Raw genomic sequence first — 9644 nt, forward strand, 5'->3', positions numbered from 1 at the left:
CAGAATCCTGAGGTCAAGTTCATGCAGCTGAAGGCACTTTATGCAGACATGGTCCCCAGGAATTGTGGTGTCCTGAATACCCACATGCTGCAGAAACTGCAGGTTTCAGCCATCCCCCACAATGTAAATAAATTGTCTATTCATTCTAAGAAACATTTTTTTCCCCGGTTTAAACTATAAATTTCAGAGTGCAGCACTGCCCTCTCATACAGGGATTTAGCACTATCCTAATCTACAAACCGTTCATGCAGATGTTTATTAATTTAATCTTGTTTTAAATAAAACACCAAAGAAGCAGCTCTTATCTCCCACTTAACAAGTCCAAACCTTTGCATTCTGTTAGAAACTGCACTCTTTGAAGCAACACCCACCCTTTACTACCACACCCACGTTAAATGTTAAGAATTGTCTTGTATCATCAATAATTATCCCACCCCTTTAAAAGCAACCTCAGATTCAATTATTATGCATAGAGCCAAGAGGAGAGGGATCTTCATAAAATATATGAAGTTTTGTCCTTGCTCGCGAAGCCACACAGACCATAATATTAGGAGTTAGTTTTTTTTGTTTTGGATGAGGTACAGGGTTGATGCCAAATACAATTGTCCTTTCTAGGCCTGAAAATCGGCGCAAACTATCTAGGACAATAGCATTTTCCAGTATTTCCTCTGCTCTTACTAAATGTGTATTAAGCAATGCCAGTAGTGGATCACGGTACCTCTCACATTCTGGGCTAGTACTGCACAGGATGGCTATATCTTTAGGTATATAGCCTTCCTTAAAGTACGATTGTATTTGCTCCGCTAAGTTGCTAACAATCACCTTGTGTGTCTTTTTACGATTAATCGTAGCCACCCCTGCAAATGAGTGATTGCAAATGGCACTTTGAGCTAGCTCTTCCAGATATCTAAATCCTTCTTGCCCAAATTGTAAACTCTTATTGACATGTTCAAGGACAACATTGTGTATTTTCTTTGCATTCCGAACCACTATTGTCAACTCCTCTTTTGGATCCTGTGAATCAATTCTGGGTAACCCAGTCTCAAAAATGTGGGAAGTTTGGAAATGATCCATGAAAATCCAGAAGACTCCTGGTCCATTAGGATGCGTTTCTTCTTTTGTTCTGAGACCCTCAGCCTTTTCATACCAGGGACCATCTTCATTGCGGAAGTTTTGAGCCTCATCAACAATGATATGTTTCACACTTGGAAACTCCTGCTTCATAAACGCTGTCCTTGTAACACACGTACATTCCAATCTTTGGCTAAAATAAAAATTCAAGAAAATATTATTAAAAATTCAAGAAAATATTATTTTAAAAACATGATTTGTGTCAAAAATAAAATTTCAGAAGCAATAAATAGTAAAAGTCTTCATGCATCTGGGCACATAGTTAATACTTGTGTAGATGTTTCCGCAGGACTGCAATGGAAAGCTTGCCAGCTGTGGCTTTGTCTCATCTCAGTTTGTAGATTCAACTCCAGAAACCTGAACAGCAATATCCAGTGATACTCCAAAGCAGTTGCAACATCCTTTGGATGAGATGTGAAGCCAGGACCCATGTGCCATGAGGCAAACTCAAAGGACAAGGGAGTTATCTCTGGAGTCCTGGCCAACATTTGTCCGTCACAAATGGACTGACTGATCGTTATCACATTACTGCTTCCTGATCCCTTGTTCTGTACAAAATGGTTGTCAGGTTCTGTTGGACTACATTTCATAGTGGGTTTGGACATCCTGAAGTAAAGGATTAAAAAAAAATCTTTTCAGCCTACAAGGATGATTATGAACATAACAAGGTAGACGAGGCCAAAATAAAGACCAGACCGATAAGGATTATCGAATCTAAATCGATAGGATAGTGAGATTTTCCAAATTACAAGTTAAAAACAGGATCTCAAAGGCGGTAATCTCTGGATTATTCCCAGAGCCACGGCAAGTAGGAGCAGAAATGGAAAGGTAGGTCAGTCAGAGGAGCTGGTGCAAGGGGTAGGGGTTCAGGTATTTGGATCATTAGGGTCTCTTCAGGGGCAGAGGTAACCTGTACATGAGGGACGTTTGCACCTTAGCTGGAGGGTGAGCAATATCCTGGGAGGGAGATTGTGTTACTTAGCAGAGTTTAAACTAATAGGAATCAAGATCAGAAAGCAGGCAGATGAGTTGGGGACAATTACCATAGTCTAAAAGAGCAAGATTATTAGATAGGACACAGGTACAGGGGAAAGAGAGAGGAAAGACTGGTGGTTTAAAATGTAGTCACATTAAAAAGAGGCATAAATTAGATTTAGGCCATCCGGATCAATCAACTGCCTCCACCAGTATAAGAAGTGTAGTACATTTAAGAAAGTAATGAGAAGGACTAAAAGAGGACATGAAATAAATGTGGCAGGCAAGGTAAAGGAAAATCCATAGAGATTCCACAGGTATATTAAGAGTAAAAAGGTGGCTATGGTAAGGGTAGGACCCCTTAAAGATCAGCATGGCCATTTTTGTGTAAAGCCACAAGATATGGGGGAAGATATTAAATGATTATTTCTCATCCATTTTTATTGAGATCGTAGAAGCTGAGTAATTGAGATAAAGGTGCTGTGTTGGCTTTGATCAGACACAAATGACCAAAGAGATGGTATTAGCAGGTTTAAAGAGCCTTAAGGGGGATAATGCCCCGGGGCCCGATCCTCGGGCCTAGTTGTGGGAAGCTAGGCAAGAAACTGTGCAGAGATATTTGCATCATCTTCCACTGGTGAAATTCAGAAAGACTGGAGGGTGGCTAATGTTATACCATTATTTAAAAGGGCAGCAAGGACAAGCCAGAGTACTACAGGCTGTTAAGCCTAACGCCAGTGGTTGGGAAGTCATTGAAGGTGATTCTTAGGGACACAATCTGCCTCTATTTTTGACAGGCACTGATTAGGGATAGTCAGTATGGCTTTGTGCATAGGAAATTATATCTCACAGATCTGATGGAGGTCACCAAGAGATTTACAAGACAGGACATTGCCTATATGGACTCGAGCAAATCATTTGGCAAAACCTCCTGGTCGGCTAGACTGGAAGATTAGATCGCATGGAAGCCAAGGTGACCTATTCAATCAGATTCATAATTGGCCTGCAGGAAGGAATCAAATGGTAATTGTGGAGGGTTACTTTTCTGTTTACAGTCCTGGGTCCAACCGAGTGCTGCTGGGCTTGGTGCTGTTGTTTGTTGCATATATTAACAATTTGAAAGATGATATAGTTAACATTGTTGGTAGATTTACACAAAAATGACACCAAAATAGTGGTATTGTGGACTGTGAGAAATGGTATTGAAATTTACAAAAGGATCCAGATTAGTTGAGGAGGAAGGCTAAAGAATGGCAAGTGGAATTTAACTCTGGTTAGTATGAGGTGTTGTACTTTCATATGTCAAACCAGAGCAGGATTAACACAGTAAATGGTAGAGCCTTGGAGAGTGTCGTAGAACAAAGTGGAGAAAGTGGAGAATCAAATGGGCAGGGTGGGGAAGAAGGCCTTTGGCATGCTTGCCTCCATTGGGAAGGGCATCGAGTACAAAAGTTGAAATAACAGTACAAAATGATGTAGTGTACAAGTTATTGGTGAAGCTACACTTGGGTTGTGTGTAGTTCCAGTCGCCCAGCTATCAGAACAATGTCATCTAGTTGGGAAAATGTGCAGAAGAGATTCACCAGGATGTTACTTGGGCTTGAGTTACAGGGAAGGTTAGCTAGGCCGAGATTTTTTCTTTGGAGTATAGGAGGCTGAGGAGCGAACTTGTTGAGGTGTACAATATCATGAAGGGCATGGATAAAGGAAGCACTCAGTCTTTTTCCCAGGGGATAGGATTCTAAAATTAGAGGAGAGGACAAAGATTTAAGAGGAACCTTATGGATAACCTACTTACTCAGAAAGTGGTCCATATCTGGAATGAGCTGCTAGAGGACTCTTCAGAAGCAGACACACTTCCAACTTTTAAAAAACATTTTGACAGATACATGGGTAGAAAGGGTTTAGAGAGTTATGGGCCAAATGCAGGCAAATGGGACGAGGCTAGAATAGCAACTTGGTCAACATGTGCATGGTGGGCTGAAGGGCCTGTTTCCGTGCTGTACAGCTCTATGGCTATCAAATACAACTGTCTATTTTGAAGATAGAGAACTCTCACAGAATAGTACAGCACACCAATAGGCTTTTCGGCCTACAATCGTTGACCCAACCGTGATGCCAAGTAATACAAATTGAGACATAGAGTGATAGAGTGTGGAAACAGGCCCTACGGCCCAACTTGCCCACACCGACCAACAATATCCCAGCTACACTAATCCTACTTGCCTGCACTTGGTCTATACCCCTCCAAACCTGTCCTATCCATGTACCTGTCTAACTGTTCCTTAAACGCAGGGATAGTCACAGCCTCAACTAGCTCCTCTGGCAGCTTGTTCCATACACCCACCACCCTTTGCAGATCTTATCTGCCTACACATAATCCATACAAAGTGCTCTATTCCCTGCACTTCCATGAGCCTATCTAAAAGGATCTTAAATGCCACCATTGTATGTGCCTCCACCACCAATGTATTCAGGCCCCAATTATTCTTCGTAAAAAAAGCTTGCCCCGCACATCTCCATTAAACTTTCACCTTATGGCTATGCCCTCTAGTATTGGACATTTCCACTTGGGGAAAATATTCTGACTGTCTACCCTATCTATGCCTCTCAAAATTTTATAGACTTCTATCAAGTCTCTCCTCAACTTCCAATGTTCTTGAGAAACCAATCCAATCTATCCAACCTTTGCCAGTCGCTGGAACCATCTAATCCAGACAGCATTCTGGTAAACCTCCTCTGCACCCTCTCCAAAGCCTCCACATCTTTTCGCTAATGGGGCGACCAGAACTCCACACTATACGCCAAAAAAATTGTAATGCTAAAACTTGCAATGGTAGAAATGCAGAGATTACCTCATAATTATCTGCAACGGACTATTTTCACAAATGTAAAGAACTTCATCTCTTGTACAGCGGAAGGTGTTGATAGTTCTTCTGACGAGTTGTTCGGCCATAACTGTTTTGCCAGTTCCAGGAAGGCCATGTATGAACAGTTTTTTACATTTCTCAATGTCGTGTTTTGAACGAAGGATCTGAAATTGCTCGAATGATAGTAAATTGAGAAATTCATTGCCAATCCTATCACTTAGGAAAGACGTGAAATGTAGTTGCACAATGGTGACTGCTTTCAGCAATTTTGTGATGTCATCTTTTGTTAAGTCTTCATAACTGGGTGGGTACCGAACTGGTAACACATTCTCAGTCTGCTGCTGACTGCTTGCATTACCATCTTCAGCCATTTCAGGGTCTACATAGTGAAGGATTTTAGGAATGATACAGAGTTTTCCTGCATAGCCACCCACATTCACCAGCTTTTGTTTGATGGTCATGGCTGTGTTTCTTGAATATTTAGTTATTGCCTCGTTTTCTTCTCTGACAATAGTATAGAGTAGTGGAGCTCCGCCCGTGGCCAGGAGCAGGGCATCGCATATTACACCTTGGTGCCCTGGTAAGTCTATATCAACAGCCCAGCTTCTGGAGAATATCAGAATCCCCTTCCTTCCTCCAGGTTTCATTCCAGGGAGCAGGCTTTCCAAACCTGGATGACCATGAAATAGTTCCTTCCAGAATGTTTCTGGATATGTTTTGATTCCACTAAAGGAATTACGGCCCTCTGAAAATGATAGTGAAAACTGCATTATTAAGCTGATGACGAAGGTACTAAATAGCATTAGAACAACTTGCTCCAACTAGGTCATTGGGTTGAGGTAACCTGAGCTTGGTAAATTGCCACATGTTTTGCGACATGGAAACGGCAGCTCACTGCCAACCTCCCAGAGTTTCATCACTATCCTGAACATTCACATTCATTAAATTTGCCAAAGAAAGTTACTTAATTGTATAAGTATCATTTTAATATTTATTAATGACCAAAAACCATATACACAAAAATTAGCAAACTAATGTAATATCATTCCTTCACACGAGTACTATTGATAAAAATGTCAAATATTAAATTTATTTTCTTTCATGACGTAATCCCATTTTTCCTCTCTTTGTTTATCTTTCAGTATCTTTGTTTATCTTTCCTCTCTTTGTTTATCTTTCAGTATCTGTATGGACAGTGGTCTGAAGTAGGCTCTCAACCCGAACCATCACCCATTCATTCTCTCCACAGACGCTGCCTGTCCCTCTGAGTTACTCCAGCACTTTGTGTCTATCTTCAATTGGACATGTTCCTTTTCAATTGAACCTCTATTTTTTGGTCACATTAAGTAACATCTCATGACTGAAGAGATATGTTGTCCCTTCACTCACCATAACCCTGTTTAGTTGCAAGCATTCAGTGAAATAGCGCAAGTTTAGGACCAATATGTACCTGCCACGGATAAAAAGCAAGGCTAACAGGTACAGGAAACCCTGGATGTCCAGGTGAGGATAAAGAGAAAAAAAGCATATGGCAGTTGTAGAAATCCATCAAGGATATAAAAAGTGTCGGGAGAAAATTAATAAGGAAATTAGGAAGGCTAATTGGGGTCACGAAATGGCAGCGGCAGACATAGTTAAAGTAAATCTGAATCTAATTCTAGAGTTGCTGCCTTACAGCGCCAGAGACCCGGGTTCCATTCTGACAATGGGTGCTGTCTGTATAAAATGTATACGTTCTCCGTGACCTGCGTGGATTTTCTCCGGGAGCTCCGGTTTCCTCCCACAGTCCAAAGACGTACAGGTTTGTAGGTTAATTGGCTTGGTAAAATTGTAAATCGTCTCAAGTGTGCGGGGGTGGGGGTGGCGCAGACTCGGTGGGCCGAAAGGGTATCCGCGCTGTATCTCTGCATGTCTAAACTAAACTAAGAAAATTAATAAGAACATTAGGAAGGCAAATCAGGTTCACCAAATGGCAGCGGCAAAAAAATAACCAGGAAAGAGTAGGATCCATTGGGAAGCTAGACCACATACACGAGGACTAAAATGAATTAATTTTGTTGGTATTCACAGAGCAGACTTTGTAGTTGGATGGTTCAGACATTGGGAAGGAGAAATTCGATTGCAAGCCTCCACAAACAAAGAGGAGGTACTTGATGTCTTAGCAGGCTTAAATGACCAAATGAGCTGTATCTCAAGCTGCAATGGGAGGAAAGCAAGAAATTGCTGGGGCTCTGGATGAGATTTTTTAAATTGTCCATGTGAGGTACAACAGGACTGAAGGATGGCAAATGTGGTTCCTATTGTCAAGAATCAGGGAAAAGCCTGTTAACTATACATCCATGAGCCTCATATCAGTAGTGGGGAAGATGGAAAATCCTAGATGACTGGGTTATTGATCACCTGGATAGGTGGGGGCTGATCAGAGGTAGCTAGCATGGCTTTGTCAAGGACAGATCCTGTCTAACAAAATCTGATTTAATTTTTTTGAGTAGCTAACCTGTATTGATAGATAAACCTGAGTAGCTGTGGTTTACATGTACTTCAATAAGGAATTCCACAAAACCCTGCATGGGCGACTGTTCCAAAATCCAGGGCAAGTTGGTAAATTGGATCCAAATGGTTTGGAATAGAAGACAGAGGGTGATGTATAGGGTTATTTTTGTGATTGAATATCCATGACTAGTGGTAATGAATGTAAATAATTTGGATGTGAATGTAGCGGCATGATCAATAACTTTGCAAATGACACACAAAATTAGTGAAGTTGTTGATAGTGTACAGGATAGTCTTGGGCCAAAGGAAGATATTGATGTCAGTGAATTGGGCTGAGAAATCGGCAGGTGGAGTTTGATGCTGATAAACGCGAGGCGATGTATTTTGGGAATACTAATGAGGCACGGCCGTACACCATGACTGGTTGAGGTGCAGGGAATATTGAGGAACAGAAGGTCCTTGATGTAAAAGTCCAATCATCCTTGTTGGCAGTATTGCGGTAGATGACATCGTTAAAAGGGCATTTGGGATACTGGTCTTCATGTCATGGTACTGAATACAAGAGCAGGATGGTGATGGCCCAACTTCATAAAATACTGTTTAGAGATACAGTGTGGAAACAGGCCCTTTCGACCCAACTGGTCCACGCCGACCAGAGATCCCCACACATTAACACTATCCTATACCCACTAGGCACAACTTTTACATTTACCAAACCAATTAACCTACAAACCTGTACCTCTTTGGAGTGTGGGAGGAAACCGAAGATCTCGGTGAAAACCCATGCAGATCATGGGGAGAACGTACAAACTCCGTACAGACAGCACCCTTAGTCGGGATCGAACCCGGGTCTCTGGCGCTGCATTCGCTGTAAGGCAGCAATTCTACCTCTGCGCCAACGTGCTGCCCATGTCTGTTCAGACATTAGCATAAAATACTGTGTGTGTAGTTATGTCACTACACTATAGGTAGGATGTGAGAGAGGATGTAGAGGAGTTTCACCAGGAAATTGCCTGGGCTAGAGTATTTCAGTACGAGAAGAGACTGGGAGGGCTAGGTCTGTTTTCCCTGGAGTTTACGAAGAAACCGAAGAGCGACACAAAATTATGAGATGTGGAGGTTGGGAGAGACAGCAGGAAATGTTTTCAGAGGTAGATAAAACCAGTGAAGTAGATTTGCACTAAGGGGCAAGAGCTCGAGAGGAGATCTGAGAGGGGAGTGGGGTGGGGACTTACTTCATCAGAGTGGCAAGTAGCTGCCACCCATTGCCTGAGAGAGCAGTAGAAACTTAGTCGCTGAGAACATTTAAGAAATGTCTAGACAAGCGCTTGAATTGCCTTAGCATGCAGGCTAAGTACTAGAAGATGTGATTAATATGGAATGGTTCCCGCTGGTCAGCGTGAACATGGTGGGATGAATGGCCTGTTTCCATGTTGCGTGACTCTATGGCATTTACTACAGGGGGCCTCCCTGGGTGCCGCAGCCATGCCCGGCAGCACGCCCAGCTCGTCCGCCGCCGAACCGGGAACCCGCAGAAAGTCCCAGTGGGGGGAAGGTGCCGAGCCCATCCTCTGCTCGTCCTCCAGAGACCAGAGAACTAAAGAAGAGGAAACCAGCGATGACGATCACGAGGAGCAGTTGGTGAGGGACCCGGGACTTCCACGCCTTCAAAGTCGGCTGCAGGAGGTGCCCCCGTTCAACAAAGGTGACCAGCTTAGGTTAGGGGCATCGGTTCGCTGAACAACCCAGACAAAGACCAAGCACGTGGACAGGACTTTGGAAATGGTGCCAAACTGGCGACTCAAAAAGAACTTCTGTATTTTGCATGTGTTAATAAAGCACAATTGAAACAATGAAAAAAAATCACTGTTGCTTCAAACCTTTATAGAGGTTTTGTACTATCTTGTCCAACGAGTCATCCCCTCCAAGTGAAAACACAGGCTTACACCTTGGTGGTGATGCAGTCACACTTAATTCCTTCTTAAAATTCATACAGAGTTCTTCCATCTCTGCAGGAAAGATAAAATGTTCAAAATCATACCTCACCAACAATCCGGAGAATTTAACTTTATTACACTAGAATATTTCCACTGTGTGGGGTGAACTTCAAAAGATTTTAGACAACAGGCACTTACCAGGATCTTTAGCCAACAACATCTTAGCCCATTTAGTAAA

At 42.5% G+C, this 9644-nt stretch overlaps 1 protein-coding gene across 1 annotated transcript; it reads right to left on the reverse strand.

The window, feature by feature from the left end:
* Positions 1-442: 442 nt before the first annotated feature.
* LOC144606345 (schlafen family member 11-like) lies at positions 443-9634 on the reverse strand. The gene is made up of 4 exons (XM_078422359.1): positions 9605-9634; positions 9350-9478; positions 4962-5721; positions 443-1264 (listed from the first exon to the last, which is right to left on the reverse strand). The coding sequence occupies exons 1-4, from the start codon at positions 9624-9626 to the stop codon at positions 457-459; spliced, it is 1719 nt and encodes a 572-aa protein (XP_078278485.1). The 5' UTR covers positions 9627-9634; the 3' UTR covers positions 443-456.
* Between the last annotated feature and the right edge of the window lie 10 nt (positions 9635-9644).

Source organism: Rhinoraja longicauda, chromosome 26, assembly GCF_053455715.1.
Source record: "Rhinoraja longicauda isolate Sanriku21f chromosome 26, sRhiLon1.1, whole genome shotgun sequence".
NCBI lineage: Eukaryota > Metazoa > Chordata > Chondrichthyes > Rajiformes > Arhynchobatidae > Rhinoraja > Rhinoraja longicauda.